Genomic DNA, 23736 nt, shown 5'->3' on the forward strand with positions numbered 1-23736 from the left:
GTGGAGGACGGATTTGAGGGAGTAGATTCATGGCGACCCGTTCCAAGGCTATTGGAATAATCTATCTACGTGATAAGGGCCTGAACAAGTGTGGTGCTGATGGAAAAGAGAAACTGACTCAAGAATATTTAGCAAGCCAAGTCAGCAGGACTTGGCAGTTGGTGAAAATGGGAAAAGAGGTGAAAGGAGAGAGAAAACTCCACAATGATGCATAGGTACCTGAACAATGGTGAGATGAGTTCTGACTGGGAAAGTGGGTGGAGGAGCAGGTAGGGATAAAGGTGGGGTATTTAGTTGTGGACACCGTTGACTTGGAAATGCCTGAAGGATGCCCAAGTAGGTCTTTCCAGCAAGCCTATTAGACACAAGGCCTTGGACCTGTTCTTGGACATTCTAAGCCACAGTCTCCTCGGGTAGGAAATGCAGGAACCATGGCACTGCTCATCTCTCACGACTGTTGTATAGACTGAAGGAGACAGAGTATAAACCCCTTTGCCCTGAGCCTACCCCAATCCTAGAAGCTGTAATCAAGCCCAGGGACAAAGATGGGAGACAGAGCTTTGGAAATTCTTGGCATATGTGCAATATGGTTAAGACCAGGAGAGCAGATTAGACCATCTGGAGTGAGAAAGACAACAATATAAGGACAAAACTCCAGGAAACACCAATATTAAAGGAGATTAAGGGATAATGAAAGGGGTACAGTAAGAAACAAACAAAATTCCCAGAAGGTGCTGGAGAAACACAGAAGCAGGGAAGCAAAGAGAAGGTAGCAGTCAACAAGACAAGTAAGTACCATGATTACACGGCCATTCCTGGGCTTTGCAGGAGCGGTATTCACACAGTGATGCAGGCAGGAGTCAGCCTGCATTGGGAAGAAGAATGAATGGGCTAGGGAGGACAGATGCAGACAGCTCTTTGGGGAGGTGGCCGAGATGGGAAGGGGAGACACTGAGCCTCACCTCAAAAGGGAGACTAGGGCTTCCCTGGTGGCGCAATGGTTAAGAATCCGCCTGCCAATGCAGGGGACGTAGGTGCGAGCCCTGGTCTGGGAAGATCCCACATGCCGCAGATCAACTAAGCCCGTGTGCCACAACTTCTGAGCCTGTGCTCTAGAGCCCGCGAGCCACAACTACTGAGCCCACGTGCCAGAACTACTGAAGCCCACGCACCTAGAGACCCTGCTCCACAACAAGAAGCCACTGCAATGAGAAGCCCACACACTGCAACAAAGAGTAGACCCCCGTCACCGCAACTAGAGAAAGCCCGCGCGCAGCAACAAAGACCCAATGCAGCCAAAAATAAATAAATAAAATAAATAAATTTATTTAAAAAAATAAAGGGAAACAAGCAAGGCAAAGAGAGGCCTGGGTGGTTTGTTCTATGGGGTTTGGGGATGCTGAGTGCTTAAGAGATCTGGGTCATTTCTAAAGGAAAGGTGCCGGGAGGAAGGGAGAGGATGAAGGTACAGGAAATGAAACACCTGACCCAGGGTGGATACAGAGGGAGCCCAAACAGCAGGTATAGGACTGGGCCTCTTCCCAAAACTGCCTGCAGGAGATGCCACAGGCGGGAGCAGGAAGTTCACACCTGTGCACTTCAGTTTTCTTAGAACATTAGGGCCCTTGACTACAGAGAAGAATCTGGGTGCTAGGAAACAAACTTAAATTCTCCCTGATTATAACTCTGACTCTAACCTGAGCTCTTCCAACCAATGACCCAAGCAGGAGACAAGTAAGGAGCAAGGGTCCTGAGAAGAGTAAGGAGAGGGGGAGTTGGGGGGAGGGGCTTGGGGAGAGTGCTGAGAATTCATTATTTTTCTTCCAGTTCTCTCAGTCAGTCTCTTCTTTTTAATGTAAGCTTCACTGAAGCCAAACTGTCACTAGGTAATTTGACTTCAAAATACTAATGGAAATGATATTAATGGAAAGACTCATTTAATATCTTGACAGGAACAATTTTTCAGAATCATTATTTTTCCTGTTTTAAAACAAAATTCTACATGCAGAAGCCCAATAGGACCAAATTACAGCAGGAGGAGTAGATGATGGGCCATCAGATATTCCGTTCAGAGAGAAAAATGCACACTGGATTCCTAATGAGGCAACTTCAGGGGTCACTCATTTATTTTGCTGTAACAGAATTTTTTTTTTTTTTAAAAAAAGTAAGCTAAAATGGCAACTATTCCTTCAAGGTCACAGTTAAACCATGATCTAGTTTACGCCCCTTGCTGGTGCCCTGTTCTTACCAAGGGCAGGCTGCCATTAATATGGTCCTTATATCTGGTATACCAGAAGATGGTTTGAGTCAGTTTTTCCTCCTTTGAAAACCATCTTTTATCACCCAAACAAAAGTTAACGTTTTATTTGGGGAACCTGGGATTCAGCTCGTCTTTTCACACACCTTTTACACTTATTAAAATAATCAAGGGAATAAAAATCACACTGGCATATTCATTCTCTCTAAACGACTCCTGAGGCTGCTCTTAACCTCACACACACCAAGTATGAATGTCTATATCTGAAATAGGAATTTTTTTAAAGAGAAGATCTCTTAGCAAAAGTGAATGACAGTGTTTGAATCCTGAGGAAGACTCAAGACAGGAGAACAAGGAGGGGTTTCTTCATTCTACAAATGTTTCCTGAATCTCTACCACGTGCAGGGCACTTTGCCAGGGACCAGGGAGCCGCTGAGGGTCTCTAGTGCTCACACAGAGAGTGGTAAAACTGGGCTGAAAGGAGGTCAGCGGACGAAGTCAGGGCAACACCCATGAACAAATTCTCATTCGCCCCCAGATATCTGCAACAGCAGCGCCCCAGCAAATCAATATGACCACAACCCAGGTACAGGAAGTACATGACAAGAAGGCAGGGAGGCCCAGCAGGGAGACTCAAAAACAATGTATTCTCCGCAGAGCCAAAGAGCTAACCAAGGCTTCTGAACAGCCAAAACCAAGGCCGCGCTGAACATTACTATAAACACTGTTGGCCCTTACTATGGAGCAGATGAAACTTTTGTTCTGAAAAATTAAATATTTTCATATCAGAAAACCTCTAACTTAAAATCACCTGTGAAAGATCTAGGACCCCCAAACAAGTATCAAGTCGACAGATAAAACTAGAGGGAATCGATATAGGGGGAACTCGTCATATTTTCTTTAAACCAAATCAAAATTATTGGCATCTTTGATTCACCCAGAAATCCACAAGTTCAAACTATGCACTTTTAAAATTGTAGTTTTCCTCCTTGAAAGGATGAAAGAACAATTCACATCCAATGCATTACATGTTCAAACTTAAATCAAGGAAACGTCTTTTAATGCCTATTTAAAGAAGCTATTTACCATCTTTCTCAACTGCAGCAATAAACATGCTCACTTCAGCTCTCGAAAGGGGGCTCCATCAGACTTTCGCAACTAAAATGTTGCAACTTTACTTCTTTGTGATTACTCACCCTAACTCAGAACCTTCTCTCTATCCAATATCGGATAAGCAAACCAACAGACTCAAACTCAAGGTTTTCCATAAACTAACTTGGGCCAACATTGCAACTATAGTAATTCCAGCTTCATTTCCCCAGATTCCTTGCAAGATCTTTCAGAATGAACATTTGTACAGCATTTACCCCAAACCCAGGATAAGGAAACCATCTCCTCTTCCACCAGTAACCATCCGCTGATTTACACTCCAGAATCTTAAATAAAAAGCAAACACGGCAAGAAGGCTGGACTCAAAAATCCCTTCTAAAATTCTAAATATTCTAAAGTCTAAATTCCTTAAAATTAAAAACTCCAAAATTCTAGGTAAATAAATATCAGACTGTTTTCAGAGTTAATTTCAGAAAAGGCTGGGCTCATGACTTCATATGTAAGTACTGGGGTAGAGTGGTGATGGTGGTGGTAGTAATTGTGACATTGATGATTCTTCTGTAGTGGTATGTGTTATGCACCGTGCTAGATGGTTTACATAAGTCTTCACTGTATTGTCACATAACCCTGTGAGGTAGGTACTACGTTATGATGAAAAAGCTGGGGCTAGCAGAGGTTAAATGACCTCTACAATACGAGGCAAAACAAATAGCTGAACCCCAATCTGGCTGACACCCAACCATCACACTATGATGCGCTGCTAATTATGGTAGTTGTCCAATAAATATTCCTCAAAGCCGGTATTTGTGTGCTATGACTCTGTCATTGTAGATTCTGCATCTTAATATGCACAATCTTAATATGCATCTTATATGGCTTAGGCAAATGCTAATGTGTCTTTTTACATTGAACACAGACCAAATGGATATTGAAGGGACAGTCAGAAATTCCGGAGATCAGGGAGATGCCAAAATAGGCATGATCCAAAATTATTCAAAATAGACACAATTATCCAGAATTAATTCACAAAATTATAGTCAATAAGGTAAATGAGCTTTCAGTAGTCAACAAGAATCAACTGTATCCACTTATTCATAATTTTTGAGGTTTTATTTCCTTTATCATTACTGGCACCATGATTATTAATTCTCATCCATACATTTATACTGATAGTTTCCTAAAAAAATAAAATAAAAACACCTGGGACCCTATCAATTGTATCACTGCAGTACAATTATCCTATCCCTCTAAGTATTAAAATTTTCCATTAATACTTATGACTCCATAGAAAATAAATATATCATTCAAAAATTCAAGAATCTTGAATAAACTTTAGTGTCTTCGTTTCCTTTCCCCTACTCTTTTTTTTTTTTTGGAAAATATGGCACTGAAAGAGGTAGAGAGCAAGCAGACGCTATTCCCAGGAAATGTTTACATCGTCATCTTCATTGTCTAAAGTGCAACCATCCGAACGTCTTTCCTTGGCCAATATTATTTTCAGAAGACCCCTGTCAAAATATCAATTTCCTTGGGAGATTAAAAGCAGCCAAAGCTACCATTTCTTGAGGGCCTATTTTGTGCTGAGCATGTTTAATGTATTAAATCTAATCTTCACACCAATCCTAAGAGTTATCTAACTTTAGCACCATTTTCCAGAAGGGGCAATAGAGCTGAAGGGACTGGTTCATCGTGGCAGACCTGGGGTTAACATACTGCACTTGCTAATATGAAGTCTATCCTCTTTCTAATACCTTCTGCCTGTTCCTCCACACGTCACGCCTGTTGCCACCTTTGGGGCTTTGCCTTAGCTGTCCCCTCTGCCTGGGATGCTCTCTCTAATCTTCACATGACTGGTTGCTTCTTGCCACTTGGGTCTCAGCCAAAATGTCACCTTCTCTTGAGTCCTCTATCCATTCTAGGTAAAGCAGTCACCTTGTCACACTCCATCACATCACCCTGTTTTAATTCTCCACTTAGCACCTAACCATGATTTGTTATTTTTTTGTGTTTTGTTTGTTTGCTTATTATCTGTCTCTTCATGAGAGGGTAGAAGCCCCGTGAGAGCCGAAATTCTGGATGTTGTGTTCTCTGCCCCATCTGTAACACCTAGAATGGAGTCGGGCACACAGTAGGTGCTCAATAAAGATCTATGAATGATTGAATGGCTTTCCTGCTGCCTCCATCACACATTAAAGTGGCATCAGGAAAGAATCTTGAAGTCCAGAGAGCTAAATTCAAGTTTCACCTTCAACTAGCTAGGGGGCTGCGCTCTGGGTGCCCTCCATTCAGCTCAATTTCTACCACCATCAGGTTGTTTTCCAAGGTCTCAGCAAGGTGAGCTGGAATTCAGGACAGAATCAGAAAATCTTATTGGGTCAGAGGGACCCAGGCCATAAGAGACCAGGGGTCACAGGGCAAGAGGAACAGGCAAGCATCACTGATTTCATCATTTTGCCTTGGACTAACACAGTGGTTCATCGTAAGGCCCAGTACAGCTCAAGAAGAGGGTAAAAGTTTTAAGTATACAGATAAATCCTATCTCTTTTTACAGGGGAAAACTTTATATTAACAAAAGACATCAAGCCAAGGTCACTCAAACTGTCCTAGTTTTTTTTTTTTTTTTTTAACTTTTCATCTATTGCAAACCTCAAAGAAACCCCTTCAACAGTAGAGACTTCTGAAAATACCTATATAACACAACCAAATAGGTCCTAAAATGGGTCATTATCTAGTATATTTCACCAGGAGCCAGCCACTTTACATCTTTTTTCTCTAAAATTTACAGCTTCTCTTTTCTACTAGTTAACTGTCTCCTATAATTAGCTGAAGTGAAAATGTCCTCTAATTGCAGGGGAAAATATCAGTACAATGCCCTAGGAATTAGGAATTAATAAAAACCTTATTTTTTGACACTTTTCATTGGAATTTAAGCTGAGGCCGTGTGTCCACAGTCAGGCTTCAGGGGACCACTAACCTGATGACTCTTTTCCCAGCATGCTGGCAATATGCACATATGTGCATTTTTCTAGAAACAGGGTCCATAGCTTTTAACATCACTAAAAGGGTCCAGGGTTCAAAAACAGTTTCAGAAGCACTGCTTCTGCTAAAAATTTGTTCTGAACTCTTCTGTACTGTGATGGAACAAGAGTAATAAAAAATAAAGCACTTAAGAGGTCCACAGCTCACAAATTAATAAATGCATTTTGTTTAGGAAATTCTGCTAATATGGCTCTTTCAAAAATAATTTCAGAGCCTAGAACAAAACTGAGTATCAGCAGAACAATGTCCAGAAGACATTTCAGAAGGGAGCAGAATTTGTATCGTCCAATGGAACCATGACCAGAACCACATAACTCTGATACTGGAAGGGGCCACAGAACACTGGCTGCCCAGATGCCAGCATCACACATCACAGGCAAGAACACCAATGCCCAGTGTGAGGACAGAGGCACATCAAATGTAAGTGCTACGAGAGAGAAGCAGAAATAGCGACAAGCACGTACAAGAGATATACATGACTTGCAAATAAAAATTCAGCTTTGTGGTTTTGGTTTAAGCAATTGGAGAACAGGCACTAGGTCTAGAGTATGCTCACACTGGCCCCATGTGACTTATTTCATTAAAGTAATTACAAGGAGCTCATGTTGGCCATGGTTCTATCCTATAGCAAATTTCTTAATTTTTTTTATGGCAGCACAAACTAAACACCTTTGGTTAATTAACTTTTAAGCATTTCTTTCCCTGTAAGGTCAAAGTTGTGCAAGGGTGAAACTTATGAAAAAATCAAAGGAACTTTCCAGAAGGCAACACATAATAAAAGCACAGTTTAGTCTTTCTACTAAAACATCCTACGTGCTCTGACAATCACTGTTCTAATTTACAGGTGCTACAGAAACACACTAACGTAATTCTTGATAAATCTCTCTGGATAGTACCACAGTTCTCAACAAAAATTTCCCATCTCATAAAATTCTTCAGTATAGCACTTAAACACTACAATAGCCAATACGCTTGGGCCCATTCCTCCATCTAATTAAAATGTCTGTCCTGGGCTTCCCTGGTGGCGCAGTGGTTGAGAGTCCGCCTGCCGATGCAGGAGACACAGGTTCGTGCCCCGGTCCAGGAGGATCCCACATGCCACAGAGCAGCTGGGCCCGTGAGCCATGGCCGCTGAGCCTGCGCGTCCGGAGCCTGTGCTCCGCAACGGGAGAGGTCACAACAGTGAGAGGCCCGCGTACCGCAAAAAAAAAAAAAAAAAAAAAAAAAAAAGTCTAAGTCTGTCCTACAAGTGATTTATAGTATTTGTCATCACCTAGGGTGGATAGATAGACTGGTGGCTACAGACATTTCATGACAACAAAGCATTAATTACCATGCTAGTGAGAATGGCTTCTAGCAAAAGCTCAAATGGTGGAATTCTCAGTCGCTCTCTGATACGAGAAAACAGGGACATAACTTACCATCCCATAGAACAAGGAGCCCATTAGTGTAAATCAAGAAATATAGGCTTCCCTGGTGGCGCAGTAGTTAAGAATCCGTCTGCCAGTGCAGGGGACACGGGTTCTAGCCCTGGTCGAGGAGAATCCCACACGCCACGGAGCAACTAAGCCCGTGCACCACAGCTACTGAGCCTGCGCTCTAGAGCCACGAGCCACAACTACTGAAGCCCACGTGCCTAGAGCCTGTGCTCCGCAACAAGAGAAGCCACCGCAATGAGAAGCCCGCGCACCGCAACGAAGAGTAGCCCCTGCTCGCCACAACTAGAGAAAGCCCGTGAGCAGCAATGAAGACCCAACGCAGCCAAAAATAAATAAATGAATAAATAAATTTTTAAAAAAAGAAATATAACTGCATGGCTTGACATGAGGACCCACTGTAATTCCTTAAGGCTGATTCTAAACCAAGGAAATAACATCAACATCACTACCAATGCTGAAAGTCATTTAGACATGAGTTAAATCCTCTCCAAGCCGGAGCAATTTAGATTTGGACCAACTGAATTCTTAGGAGTTACTAACTTTGAGAAGATATAAGTCATGTTGACTGCTTAAAACCAAACCAGTTACTCCTAAAGCAAAGAACTGATGTAACTGCCTAACAAATGGAGGCAGAAGCTTTAGAGATGGAAGGGTCCTTAGAGAGATTCTAGTGCAGCCCCCTCTTGATAGAAACTAGGGAGCCGAGACCCTGATACACAGAGGCTTGCCTGCAGTCACAGTTGACAGATGGCAAAGCCACACCTTGAACCCAGCTCTCCTGACTCTCACAGAACAGTACCTATATATTGCTGGAAGCTGTACAATGAAATACAAAGAGTTTCTTTAATTGGGTAGTTAATACTATACTAATTTACAGTTAAAGTCCCCATAAACTTCCCATATATTTACTAATAAGCCAGCTTCCACTAAAATTTTAGAACACAAATATATATATATACATAAATATCTAACTTAATGTATTTACAAATTAATACATATCTAAATAAATTGAAATAAGTACGTCTTCATATCTATGTAGATGTTAAGTGTGTCTGTCTGTCACACATCACATGAGCTAAGGCAACAGTAAAGCTTTGGCTGGAGCTTTGGTTTCCACATTCTGAAAACAAAGGACTGAGCTATAGTAGGTTCAAACACTCAAAAATTTCTCAGGACCAAGCGGGTAATGAGTCAAGGGGACTGAGTATTAGGGGGTGGTGGGGTCTGCAGCAAACTAGAGCACCACAGAACTAAATGCCCTCAGACTGAATGTTAAACATCACTGCCAAATGAATACATCTGTAGCCCGTCCACGGGCCTAAGAGCTGTCAGGCTTTTTGTTGCTGTTCTGAACTAGACTCTCCCGCTTCAACATCAGTGATTCTTTTCTGATCTGTAAAAAGCTTGGGGCATTTGATGGTTCAAAAAGGGTGCTACTGTTTTCTGTCTTCGGGAATTAAATGTTCTTTTGGGTCATCTGTTCATAGATATTGAAACTTAGTTCCCTCCAAACTTTCGGACGATGGAAAGATTTCTGTGGGTCAGGAACGTTTAACTTTCAAAAGGGATCTGTGATGTCTCTCTGGGAAAGCATTATTAGGTCAGACGTTCCTTATCTTCTTTTGAGGGATGATTTTTCACGGTCCTTTAACTGAAGCAGGCCTGTGGCCATGCTATCTATGCTGGAGCCTTAAAAATCAACTGTTTTTCCTCCAGGAAAATGTTTCTGGTCTCCCCAAAGCAGGCACTCACCAGCATCTTAGTCCTTACTTCTATTCTGTCATTTCCTGGTTGTTGTCCCCCCTACCTCTCCAATCTCTCTCCCCCTTGGAACTACGAGGCCTGTGAAGAAAAGGGCCATGTCTGTCTTGCCCACTTGCCTCTCCAGGGTACAGCACAGTGCCTGGTACATAGGACACGCTCAGTGGCACATGAAAGCTCACCCAAGGCTTGGCATTTCATAGAGAAACATGTAATAGTCTGTTAGAGTAGCTACCCCAGGAGCAGAGGGGATGAATCTCAGTCAATCACCCACACTTTTAAACCCTGAACTCCTCTGACCAATATCATACACTTCCATGAGAACCCAATTCATTCATATATCCATCCTTTCAGGATACAGGGGGAGTGGGCAGTGCAAATCTTAGGATGCTGAGGGAACACGAAGGAGGAGGGGGAGAACCAAACCCAGACTTGGAATGTCAGGGAAAGTTTCCTGGGTAAAGTGAGGTCTATGGTGAGACCTGAAGCACAAGTAGGAATTAGCATGGTCGCTCTTGAGGAACTGAAAGCTGCTCATTGTGGCTGGAGCATGGAGTGTGGGATGGGGTGAGGTAAGCAATAAGGCTGAAGAGGAAATTGGGGTCCAGATCATGCAGAACATTCTATAGCATTTTGAAGAGTTGTGTTTTATCTAAGGGCAGTGGGGCACCACTGAAGGGTTTTAAGTAAAGGAATGACTATCAGCTCGGCAACTGAGAAAGATCATTTTGGATACAGCAATGATGAAGGTGGAAAGAAGGTGGTCAGGAAATGACTTTCAGGCCTCATTTTTATCATATTCTAATAAAATGGAGCCAGCAGCCAACACAAATGCAGTCCCAGATGTAGCCAACTGTTTTACAAAATAGAAGGAAGACCACAGAAAATCCAAGGCACTTCTCTGATTCTACATAAATGCTACCCCTCTCATTAAAAAGTACTGCACTTCTACTATCACAGCTAGTCATCATTCTAAACATTTGCTAGATACCAAAACTGCACTAAGAGTTATGTAAGATAAAATGATTCACTCTGCCCACCAACCTCATTAGCTCTCCAGCGTTTGCACAACCGAATTTAACATGTCGGGCTCACAAACTACCCAGTGAACAAAGTTATACCATATTAACAGGTTTAGAAATCACAGTCTTGTAAAATAAGCAAAAGCAAAGAATTCTCCAAACAGTTTTCCATCCATTATCATATTCAAAGGACACAAGAATCTGGTCCAGTCTTTCAAGTGCAAGTTGGTATGTAATTAATTGATTTTTTTTTTTACAAGGGACACTGTGATCATTGTAATAACTGGTCAATCCCGAATTACTTTCATTTTGTTTTTAGACAGATGAATAGGGACTTCCCTGGTGGAGCAGTGGTTAAGAATCCGCCTGCCAGTGCAGGGAACACAGGTTCGAGCCCTGGTCCGGGAAGATCCCACATGCCACGGAGCAACTAAGCCCATGCGCCACAACTACTGAGCCTGTGCTCTAGAGCCCACGAGCCACAACTACTGAGCCCACTTGCCACAGCTACTGAAGCCCACACGCCTAGAGCCTGTGCTCCACAACAAGAGAAGCCACGGCAATGAGAAGCCTGAGTAGCCCCCGCTCGCCACAACTAGAGAAAGCCCGCAGGTAGCAACGAAGACCCAGTGCAGCCAAAAATAAATAAATTTTTTTAAAAAGATGAATAAAATGTTTAAGTCAAGATCCTTCCAAAGTGCTTATACTTTACTTGCTCCAAAATCACATTTCAACAGAGATTTAGTGCCTACTATATACCAGACACTGCTCAAGATGCTGGACTTAGAACAGTGAATAAGAGAGGTGGGGTCCCTGCTCTCAAGGTGTTTATACCCTAAAGGAGGAAGGTAAAATAAGAAAATAAATTAACAAAATGATCTCAGAGAGGGATGAGTGCAATGAAGGGTGACAGATAATAACGTGGTCTGGAAGGTGTTCTCTGCAGGGGGAACATCTGAGCCACAACTTAACCATGATGAGAAACAGCCAGCCCCACTGCAGCAAAATTCTTACCATGAAACTGAAGACACAATATACCCAACACAATTCACGTACACTGGGATAAACCTCCCTAGAGATGCTAAAATATGTTTCTTCCCTAAACGCTCCTCACCAAACTGGCTCTGAAAAAAATCATTGTGAGAACAAATAACTGTACCACAAAGTACAAAAGAGAATGAACCGCTAGATAACGAATCTAGAAGATTCAATCTGATGCTATAAATTCATGTACCTGGATCCAGGAATCAAGAGCAAAGATAATAAACGATTGCCAAGTGGTAACCTGGAGGCTTCCCCTGACAAGACTACTAAACAGGTAACCAAGACTACTAAATAGGTAACCTCACTGAGTTGAGAGAAAGCAGCCCTCCACTGCTGCAGGGAACAGAATGTCTTCAGGAGGGTTGAACCAGGAAAACAGCCTGGGATACTGCCAAGCAGGTCCTTCCTTCCTGAGGGGATGCCAAGGCCTTTCCATGACGCAGCCTCCAGCCCCTCCTGCCTCCTGCCATGTCCCTATGCTCTGCACTAAGTATTAAGTGCTGGTCCCCATTTGGAAAGTCAGCGAATACACAGCAAATCTGTGAAAGGAGAAGATAAGGTTTTAACTTAGACAAACTTTCGGGTTTTAGAAGTTCAAGAAATTATGCAAAACAAACCGGTTCTAGAAGAAACAGAAAAAAAGCTGACAGTGATAATTTAGAAAATGAGACTGTGTCCAAAAGTCAGAAACTGTATTTAATGAGTTTGGTGTTTTTTAATGCTCCTACTCTGATAATATTTTTTGCACTAAAGAGGCAACGTGGTTTTCAAGAGTCAGCCTTGGCTCAAATCTAATTCAGGCACTTATTTACCTAACATCTTCTTTGGTAAAATAAGGATAATAAATCCTCAACGTTTTTTCTCTACAGCTTTATTGAGTATAACTGTCACGCAACAACGTGCACACACTTAACAGTGAACTATCTGATGTCCTTAGACGTTAAGTATATAACTGTGAAACCATCAGCACAATCAAAATAATGAATATATTCATCTCGCTCAGAAGTTTCCTTGTGCCTCCTCTGTAATCCATCCCTCCATCACCTTCATTCTCCCGTTCCCAGGCAACCACTGATCTGCTTCCTGTCACTACAAACTAGTTTACATTTTCCATAATTTTACATAAATGAAATCATATAGTATGTACTCTTTTGTGTCTGGCTTCTTTCAGTATGTAAATTACATATTTTAAGATTCATCCATACTGTTACGTGTACCAGCAGTTCATCACTTTTTATTACTGGGTAGTATTCCATTGAATAGATACAGAATTTGTTTAAATATTCACCTGTTGGGGACTTCCCTGGTGGCGCAGCAGTTAAGAATCCGCCTGCCAGTGCAGGGAACACTGCACTCCTGCCAATGCAGGAGACACGGGTTCGACCCCTGGTCCGGGAAGATCCCACATGCCGCGCAGCAACCAAGCCTGTGCGCCACAACTACTGAGCCTGCGCTCTAGAGCCCCTGAGCCACAACTACTGAAGCCCGTGTGCCTAGAGCCTGTGCCCCGCAACAAGAGAAGCTACCTCAATGAGAAGCAAGCACACCTCAACGAAGAGTAGCCCCTGCTCGCCGCAACTAGAGAAAGCCCACACACAGCAACGAAGACCCAACGCAGGCAAAAATAAATAAATAAAATAAATAAATTTAAATATTCACCTGTTGACTGACATTTTCCAGTTTGGGGGCTATTACAAATAAAGCAGCTGTGAATGTTCATGTACAAGTCTCTGTAAAATGGTTTCATTTCTCTTGGTAAGTACTTAAGGGTAGCTAGGTCCCATGGTAAGTATATGTCTAACACTTTAAGAAACTGTTAAAGTGTTTTCTAACGTGACTATTATTTTATATACTGCACAGTAGTATATGAGAGTTCCAGTTGCTCCACTTCCTCACCAACTCTTGGTATGATCAGTCTCTTTAATTTTAGCCTTTCCCATGGGTTTTGGTTTTAATTTACGTTTCCTTGACTAATCTTTTAATGTGCTATTTTCCATGAAGGGTGCCTATTCAAATCTTTGTCCCATTTTTAAATTGAATATTTTTCTCATTGCATTTTAAGAGTTTTTATATATTCCCGTTAAAAGTCTCTTGTCTGATTTACATGTTGCAAATAATTTCTCCCAGTCAGTGGCTTGTGTTTTCTTTTTCTTAAGTATCTTCTGAAAAGCAATAGTTAATTTTAATAGTCTGATTTGATTTTTTTTTTTATAGTACTTGCTTTTTTGTGTCCTGTCTAAAAAATGTTTGCTTAACCCAAGGGCACTAAGATCTTTCTTCTATGTTTTCTTATAAAAATTTTATAGCTAAAATCCTTTTTTTAGGTCCATGATCCATTTTAAGTTAATTTTTGTGTATGACATGAGGTAAAGGTCAATGCTCAAGTTTCTGCACATAACTATTCAATTGTTCACGCACCTCTTGTTGAAAAAAATTATCATTTCCCCATTGAATTGCCTTGACATCTTTGTCAATAAAGAAAGTCAATTTATCATATATGTGTGAACCTATTTCTAGACTCTCTTCTACTCCGCTGATCTATATGACTCTCTTTACTCCGATACCACACTATCTTAATTATGGTAATGTTATAGTTATCTTGAAATCAGATAGTTTAAGTCCTCCAACTCATCCTTTTTCAAAATTATTCTTAGATGAGTCTGGGTCCTTCACATGTTCATATAAACTTTAGAATCAGTCTGTTAATTTCTACAACAAAGCTTGATGGTATTTTAACTAGGATTGCATTAAATCTATTGAACAAGTTGGGAAGAACTGTTAAGAATTGAGGTCTTAACAATATTGAATCTTCCCATTTATGAACACAGTATCTCTCTCCATTTATTTAGATCTTTAACTTATTTCAGTGATGGTTTGTCATTTGCAGTGAACAAGCCTTGCATGTTTTATCAGATTTATCCAATTTCATATTTTGATGCTCTTTTAAATGGTATTTTTCTATTTCGGTTTTCGATTGTCCACTGATAATATATAGAAACAACTGATTTTTGTAGATTGGTTTGGATTCTGCAACCTAGCTAAACCTAGCTTGTTGGTTCTAGAAGCCCTTTTGTAGGTGTCTTAGAATTTTCTACAATTTTACTTCTTCCTTTGCATGTACTTTATTTTTTTAATTGCCTATTGCACTGACTGGGACCTCCAATACACTGTTGAACAGAAGTGGTAAGAGTAGCTATCCTTGTCACTCCTGATCTTAGCGGAATATCATTCTGTTTTTCACCATTAACATGTTACCTGTAGGTTTTTTACAATTGTCCTTCACCACATTGAAAAAGTTCTCTTCTATTACTAATTTGTTGAGAGTTTTTATCATGAATGGGTATTGAATTTTGTCAAATACTCTTTATCTATTGAGATGATCATATGAATCTCCTTTTTTATTCTGTTAATATGAAGAGTTGCACTGATTGACTATAAATGTTTAATCAACCTTGCAGTCCTGGTTATAACCCCATTTGATCATTTGCTATATTGCTGGGTTTGATTTGCTAAAATTTAAGAGTTTTTATATCTATATTCACGAGGGGCACTGGTCTGTAGTTTTATTTATTTGTAATGTTTTCATCAAGTTTTGGTATAAAGGTAATGTTGGCCTCATGAAATGAGCCGGGATGTGTTTCCTTCTCTTCTGTTTTCTGAAATAGTTTGTGTAGTTGGCAATATTTCTTCCTTAAATGTATGATAGAACTCACCAGTAAAGCCTTCTGGGACCTTGAGTTTGCACTGTGGAAGGTTTTTAACTACAAACTCAATTGCCTTAATAGACATAATGCTATTCAAGTTATTTGAATGAGTTTGGGTCATTTGTATCTTTCAAAGAATTTGTTCCTTTCATCTAATTGTGGAATTTCCTGGCATAAAGTTATTCATAATATATATTTTAAATGTCCATAGGATCTATAGTGATGTTCTCTCATTCCTAACATTGGTAATTTGTGTGTTTTTATTCTTGATCATTTGAGGTTTATCAATTTTATTACGTTCTTTTTTTCCCAAAGAACAGCTTTTTGTTTCATTGATTTTTCTCTGCTGTTTCTATTTTCTGCTTCAACTAACCTCTGCTATCTTTACATTTCCTTCTTTTTGCTTACTTAGGATTCAATTTGCTCTTCTTTTCTAGTTTCAGGTGGAAACTCAGGTCTTTGAGATCTTTTCTAATTTAAGTTTTTAATGCTGTGAATTTCCGTTTAAGAATTTCTTTAGTTGTTACATTATATCCCACTACCTCCTTGGATATAATGTAAATTAAATGAAATAGTATAGTTAGGAAAGAAACAGTTGATTGCCTAATCCATGGCAGGCACTGTGCTTGATACTAGGAATATACTGCACAGAAGAGATCTAACCCTTTCTCTCATCAAGCTTAGAAGGTAATACAGACGAAATTGGTTCAAAATCAACGCCAATGATTATCTTCTTAATACTCAGAAAGCATGTTAAGCAAAAAAGCGTAACAACTTTGTTTTAGTCTAATCATAAAGGTGTCTTCTGTTTTTGTCTCTTCTCATGATCTAGCAAAAACTAAGCTTTTAGTATTTTTTAGAGTTTAGCAATTTGTAATTTCAACTGCAACAAATATATTTACTGTAAATTACTCCATTTGTAACTTCCTGAATAAACTACACATTTCAATTTAATGTGCTAAAGATAAATAAGTACTTCTGTCATTCTAAATTTCAAAACCACCTTTAGACCTATAAAGGATCATTCAGAAAACAAGCATTCCATATATTTCCAAATATTTTCTTAAAATTCTTTTCTTAACAAAAAATTTTAAAAGAAAGGAAACACACTACCCATTCTACCCTATCATCACAGTTTCAAAATACCCAGAACTTTTAAAAACTGCCTCCTAATTGAATGAGTGTCTGACAAATCACCAGTTCCAAGGTCATTTAAAGGCTGACCTATCCTACCAAACACTCATACTTTCCGGAACCCCACATTAAACATCTAAATAGAATGAATTCAGACAATTATAGATATAGAAATTTAATTGACATTTACATCTATTCAGCCAGTGGGACAATAGGCAGCTCTAAATACCCCCACCTTGTCAGGTAACCTGAATCTTTCTACACTTAAGCTTCTCCAGCCCTTATCTTGCGGTCTTCATTTAGGCTACAGGTTCTCAAACTTCACTGCACATTGCAATCACGTGGAGAGCTGAAAAGTACTGATGCTGGGGTCCACAGCCATAATAGATTCCTGTCTAGAGTCTTTAAAAGTGGGGATTTTGAAAAGCTCCCCAGGTGATTCAAATGTGCAGACTAGGGGTAAAATGAACCAGTCTAGGATCTTTTGGGGAAAACAGGCTTCTAATGGCCATTGGTCAGTCTGCACCACCATATTTCAGAACCTAGTTCTTTTAGAGCTTTGCCCAACCTAACTCCTAATCAGACACTAATTTAATAATTCCATTCAGATTCCTAGACTCACCTCTATTTCCTGTCCAGAAAGTCACAGGATAAAAAGTCAATCTCTACTTTGGCCATTCCTCTCTAATCCACTTCTAAATGCCACAAAGTAAATTCAGCTGAAGGGAAAGTAACTCAATATAATTTGATGATATGGTTAAACAGTCGTTATGGTTTTTTCTCCTATTTAAGAGACTACTCCACAAGCTGCTGTAAGTTTACAAAGTATATGATAAAATAATCAATTCCTCAAAGTGTAAAATAAATATCTAAATGAATCTTCCTTATTATCCATCTGATTCCCCCACTTGTTAATTTCAAACAGGTTTTCAATACTGAGTCACCATTCTGGGCTCAAAACTGACATTCTCCAGAATTTAAATCATTAAACTCCCAAGACTCTTCAAAGGGCTTACTCCATTTTGCCAGGCCAGACCACTTCATTATAATTATCATTTCATCACATAAGAGTGGGAAGGATAACACCTGCATCACAAAAACAGTATGAAGATTAAGAAGCAAACGCATTTTAGCACTGTGTAGAGTGCTCTAGACATTTCAATTTATTTGCAGCAGAAATTTTGCCTCATGGGAACTATGTGAAAAAGCACAGGCAAGTAGGAAGTTGCGGGTTAACTACTTGTCAATATACAGAAGCCCCAGCAGGTGAGGAGAGGGGAGGGGGCGGTTCACAAACTGCTGAAGAGCCCTCTAAACTCTCAGTACCAATAACAACAGAAACACATACTGCAGGACTCACACCTCTCAGGCTGAAACTGAACTGAAGTTACAAACACACGTAAACCTCATCTCCTTGGAAAACTGCTAAACGAAACTTGGCCAACTGAAGACCCAGGCGCTCCAATCCCTGCCAATGCAGGTTATGTACCTCTGGGATGTAATGGATGTGCATGCTGAAACACGTGTGCACATCTGAGCTGCTGAACCAACACGTATCCATAAACATTATGAATAATACCTGCGAGAATGTATCACCTTCTCCTAAAAACCGCTTAAAGAACTTGACCCAAATCAAGTCACTTTCCTATCTATCACAACTTCTTTGCCTTTCCTGCGTATTACCCTCAAGCTGAGAGTTGGGGCGCCTTACCCAAAGTGTGGGCGGAGGGGGGTGACCGCCCCTACCCCGACTTCCCGTTAGCCCAAGCTGCCATCCCGAAAGGGGACCGTGTCGAGGATAGCTTTCTAGAGACCCACCTGTGCCCTAGCGCACCACCAGTGCCGTGGCCACCTGGGCGAGAACCAAAGCGAGGGCCGCAGTGGAGGGAATTCCCTGCGCTTGGGAAGATGGGAAAGCGCGCCCCGGGCAAGTTTTGTAAAATGAAGGGGGGAGAAGGTGCTGAGTGGACACAAAGGGGAGGGTTCAAGGTACTCACCCAGCCCTCAAAGGTGTCCGAGGCGCCGGCCGTGCGCAGAAGCTCCTGGAACTGCAGGGTGCAGTTGGCCACAAAGTGGTCGTAGCCCAGGGGCGTCTCGTGGAAGACAGCCAGCTCGAGGTGGCCACCGTCGGTGACGTTGGCGCAGAATTCCTCGTTGTACGTTGGTTTGTTGGTCTTCTGCTTGGTGCTCGTCTGGCCCACGCGTACCTGGTCCACGCTCACCGTCAGGTAGGGGTCCAGCAGCTGATAGCCCTTCTTGAAGAGCGAGTGGCGCAGGGACCAGCGGGTGGGCTGCAGCCCCACGGCCTCGCCAATGCGGACCCTCAAGTAGCCATTGAACTTCATGGTGCTGGACGACATGCCGGGGCCGCTGTCCCAATCCAGGGACCGCGCGGTCTCGCAGCGGGAAAGCGGGGAGACCTCGTTCAGGCCAGCCCTCGCGGCGGCCGCAGGAGTGGAGGCAGCTCCCGGGAAAAGCAAATCGCAAGCCCCCTTCGACCAGCCATTCTGCGTCCCCCGCCGGACCTTCCCTCCCCTCCTTCCCTCCCTCTCTCCCTCCCTCGCGAGGTGGAAAGGAGGGGAGCCGGGCGCCAAGCCCTCAGAGGGCCGGGGTCGCCCGACCGTCCCTCTCGAGCGCGCGGCACCTCCCGGGGGCTCGCGCGGGACTCGCCCCTTCTCCAGGGCCGGGAAGCACCTCTCCCCGGAGAGCCGGAGCGACCCGTCCGGTTAGCTCGAGCCTCAAGCGCCTCCTGCCCCCGCCTCCTCCCGCTTCTGCTCCTGCCCCCGCCTCCGCGGGCTCACGCTCTCCCCCACTCGGTGAGCTTCAAACCAGGAAGCAGCTGCCGCCCCATCCCGGGCAGGAGCCTCGCGCCGCCGGGCTCCAAGTTCACGGCAACCCTGCGCGGGGCTGGCGCGCCCTCCGAAGCCCGGGGGCGCGGCGCGCGGCCGGCGCCCGACCCTGCGTTCGGTCAGTAGCGGGGCGCAAACGGCCTGGGTAGCGCGGCGCAGGCCGGTTCGCACCGCTCTGCTCGCGCTCCCTGCAGCGGGGTCTGGCGGGGAGCTCTGGGCTGGAAGCTACCCCAGGTGCAGGCCAAAAAGGGAAGGGCTTGCGGCCCAGCCTGAGCGAACACCTGAGGCGTGGGAGACAGACCCGGGGGGCGCCGGAAGGCGGGAAAGAGGAGGAGCAGGGAATCCACGCGGCCGGGAGTCGCCCGCGCCCCCCAGTCCCCCCTAGGAGGTGGGATGGCGACCCAACGTGGCCATCTGGGAGAGGCCCTGGCCGGAGGCGGGTGCGTGACGGGAGGTTCCTTTACCTAATCTTTACAGGGATGGCTCATCCCGAGTTCAGCTTGGGCCCATCCTGTTTGTGTACCTTTCCTGCGGAGAGTAATTACACGGTTGTTGTGTGTGTGCGTGTGTGTGTGTGTTTTTAATAGAGCAGTAGTGATGATGGAAATCCTGTCCGCCTCCTTCCTCGGAGAGGTGTGTCTTGTTGCACAAAGAGCAGGAAGGTTCAGTTCTGAAGACAGACATGGCCGGGACGTAATAAATCTCTTCCTCTGCGGGGTGATTCCCGGTCCACCCGGCCCTGCATGACAAGAACAGTAGATGTTCACACACAGAGTCCCTGGCACATGTGCTTGATCGCCTCTTCTAGGAACACTCGGGGCTGTTGCTCTCTTTATGAGTCAGAGGGGGCAGCCTTCAGTTTTTTCTCCACTCAGGGCTCCTGCAGTTTTTGTCCCCTGGGAGCTCCTTACTCCCTGAGGGCCAGGTCAACCAATTTGTCTCCCATAAAGCCTAGGCCATTCTTAAGATACTTAATTACATTCTCTCTGGCGACTCAGCCTCCTGCTAGCGGGTCAGTCTTTCTAGCCCCCCTACCCACAGTGCCCTATTGGGGGCTTTCTAACCTAGGTTCTCAACATTTCACTGAGGCACACCATGGAATGAAAACAAATAAGAACAATGGGTCGGTGGGGGAGGGCCTGTCTTAGAAAACAGCAAAATGTCCTTAGAAGAATGGCAAGGATGCAGCACATCGTCCTAATGACCCCTTAGCTTTAGATGGGGCTCGTAAAGCAAGCTCTCAAACATCCAGGGAGTTCCTGCGTGGCCCTGGTGCTCCAGGAGAAAAGGTCAAGGGGACCATTTGCGTCAACTTGGTCATCCTCTCCTCCAAAGAGTGGGACTCTAGCTTTAAGAACCACTAAAGGATTTGCTGCTGTTGGGCTATGATACTAAAAGAAGACTGTCCCAGATCGTGGCCAGCTATACAGCTGCCCTACGGTTGTGCGATGAGAGACACAAGATACTCCATTTTTGCCCTATCAGTCAGTGCCAGGCATAGGTGAGCAGTGGTGACAGAGCAGTGAGCAGGATAGCCATGGTGCCTGCTCTCCTGGGGCTCACAGTCCCACAAGGGAGGAAAAACAACGAAGGGAGGGTGCAGTGGAGGAACAGGCCAAGGTGCCATGGGATAATGTAACCTGCGGGTCAGGGGTAGTCAGAGAAGGGTCACCTAAAAACATTGACAGCAGAAGGATCTGTTTATTCAGGGTTCCTGAGAAAAGGGACAGTTTGACCTGTTTGGAGAACAGGGAGGATTCCATGTGGCTGGAGGGGCAAGTGACTGAAATGAGCCTGAAAAGGTGGGTCAGGGTCCGAGACTGACCAGAAGTGGTAGGTTTTTGGACATTAGCTGTGAACAGCTGGAAACCTCCTGAAGGCTGTTCAGCAGGGCCAGGACAGGATGAGATTTGGTTTGAAATCCTCTCTGGGGCTGTGTGAAGAATGGACTGGAAGGGGCAAGCACAGGTGTGGGGAGACCAGAGAGGAGGCTGCTGCTGAACTCCAGACGGGAGAAGACGGTGATCGGGACTCAGGTGGTGTGACGGCGATGAGGATAAGGAGGTGGGATTGACAGGTCTCGGGGATGGGTGGAAGGGAGGGAATGAGGAAGAGGAAAGTATCAAGGGGGAACTTGCAGGAAATCAGCCTGAGCAACTGCATGGATTACAGAGCCATTAGTAATTAGGAAACACTAGGAGAGGAGCCGCAGGTTTGTGGGAGGGTTCGGAGGGGGTGGAGTTCAATTCAAAACATGTCAGGTTTGATACACCTTGGATACGTTTAGGTGTAAATCCAAAGTGGGCAATCGGGGCTATGTGGTTGCGAAGGTCAGAGGTGGAGTCTGAAGTAAAGGCATAAATGTAGGCACCGTTAGTATAGAGATCGCAATCAAAGCTGGAATAGTGGATGAGATCTCTGTTCCAGGAAAAGATAGGAAGAGAACATAGCTTGAGCAAAGAAGGGGCTTATGATGCGGCCTTCCAGAAACCCCAACATCTATAGGTGGAGGGGCAGGCAAGGGAGTTGAGAAGTGGCAGGCGGGAGTGAGAGAAAACGCAGGAGGATGTGGTGTTAAGTTATTGTGGAAACTAACCCCAAAGTTCTCCAGCAGGAAGGAAAGGTCAGCTAGGTCAGAGGATGCTAAGGGATTAAATAAACAAGACTGAAGAAGCCCTGTGGAGTTGGCAATGGACAGGTCCTGAGTAATCTTTGAGCCGATTCAGTAGAAGGGTAGACATGAAAGCCTATTTGGAGTAGGTTGAGGTGAAAAATAAGAAGTGGAGAGAGTGAGCTTAGACACTCTTTCAAGACGTTTGGCTGGAGTGAGGAGGAGAGAGAGAGCTGAAGATCAGGATGCAATCACCAGACGGAGGGCTTTTTAGTAACGGGAACAATGCAGGAAAGGAGAGAGTTCGCACCGTTCTGAGACTGCAGGAGGGAATGCCATCTGAGGCACATGTGAAAAAATGGGCCTTAGTTTAAGAAACATCTATGCCTGTGGCTCTTAGCCTGCTGTCTAAAATTGTCTGCCTATAGCCAGGGAAGACGGTCTACAGCAGCCCCAGCTTCCTGGATTTCTAGTTTAACAGCCCCAGCAGAACGAGGATTTCCTCTACTAGTATCCTTAAATCAATCTTGAGGAAGACTCTGTCTCCAGCCTATGTCATGTGTCATTAGGTGGCTCCTGGGGTACACTAGACAGGTAGAAGACAGCACATAGCACGAAGTCCCTGTAGGGGAGGACTAGCTGCCCATACAGACCTCGCCTACATGACAGCTGTTATCCAGAGCTGGTCATGACGTTTAAGGAAGGCAGGGGAGCAAGAAGTTCCCTCTCTCTACACATCCCACCCTGCTTACTAGTGGCTTGTACATAATACAGTGTAGCAACTTGCATATCTGTATAGATTACTTTGAAATATGTATTATAGGTTCTTTTATAGACTAGAGGTTTGTTTCTTTTTTTCTTCCTTTATCACTATTACTTGCTTCTTGTCTTAGTCACATTATAACTTCGGACTTCTCTATATACAATTCCTAGTACATTGTCTAAATGCTTTTTGATTGATTGCTTGATTGACTAAATCACTGCCACTTTTCTAATTTCTTAAGGAACATTTCACACAACCCCCATTCCACTTTAAAATAGAATTAGAGAATTTAGAGAATAATGCAGCCAGGTCAAAAACTACCCCATGTTACGATAATACGACACAGCCTTTGGAGGGCAGTTTGATACCATACATCAAAATCTTCAAAGTAAGGAGTCACTTCCTTGCCTGAAGAGGTCCAGTAATAGTGAAATGGCTGAGTAAATTATAGAATAACAACTCAATGGAATATCACATCGTTATTAGAATGACATATGATAACATAGAAAAAAGATAGTAAATAGCATTTTAAAAATCTAACGTAAGGAATATAAATATGCTATGAAGTACATAAAATATGCATGCCAAAGGATTAAGATTGGAGTTTAACACAGATAAACAAACACGGTTCTTAGAATGCCGGACTTACAAATGAATACTAAATGTACTTATCTACAAGGGCTCTGAAGATTACATAATTCAATATAAAATATGTGATACATGGGCAAGCACAAGGTACATTTCAGCTGTTACCTCAGCCACCACATTGCCATTGATTAAGTATCCACCAGCATTGTAACAAGGCACTTGACAAACATTTCATTTGAGTCTCATGACAACCGTAGAAGTAAGTGTTATTATCTCTATTTTACACATAGGAAAAGTGAGGGCCAGAATGGTTAAGTGAATTGGGTCACATAGTTAATACGTGAAAGAGCTAAGATTTGGTCCATTTTTCAAAACAGGCACACCTAACCCCCATCCCAGGTGGTTTTAATGCATA

General features: G+C 43.3%; 1 protein-coding gene across 1 annotated transcript in view; it reads right to left on the reverse strand.

Moving 5' to 3' along the window:
* The window catches only part of PRKCH (protein kinase C eta), a 222216-nt gene extending 202975 nt beyond the window's left edge, over positions 1-19241 (reverse strand). Inside the window, exon 1 of the mRNA XM_060004442.1 lies at positions 18508-19241. Coding sequence (XP_059860425.1) covers positions 18508-18870 — 363 coding nt within the window. The 5' untranslated portion in view covers positions 18871-19241. The remainder of the gene's footprint in view (positions 1-18507) is intronic.
* Between the last annotated feature and the right edge of the window lie 4495 nt (positions 19242-23736).

This window comes from Delphinus delphis, chromosome 2 (genome assembly GCF_949987515.2).
Source record: "Delphinus delphis chromosome 2, mDelDel1.2, whole genome shotgun sequence".
Taxonomy (NCBI): Eukaryota; Metazoa; Chordata; class Mammalia; order Artiodactyla; family Delphinidae; genus Delphinus; species Delphinus delphis.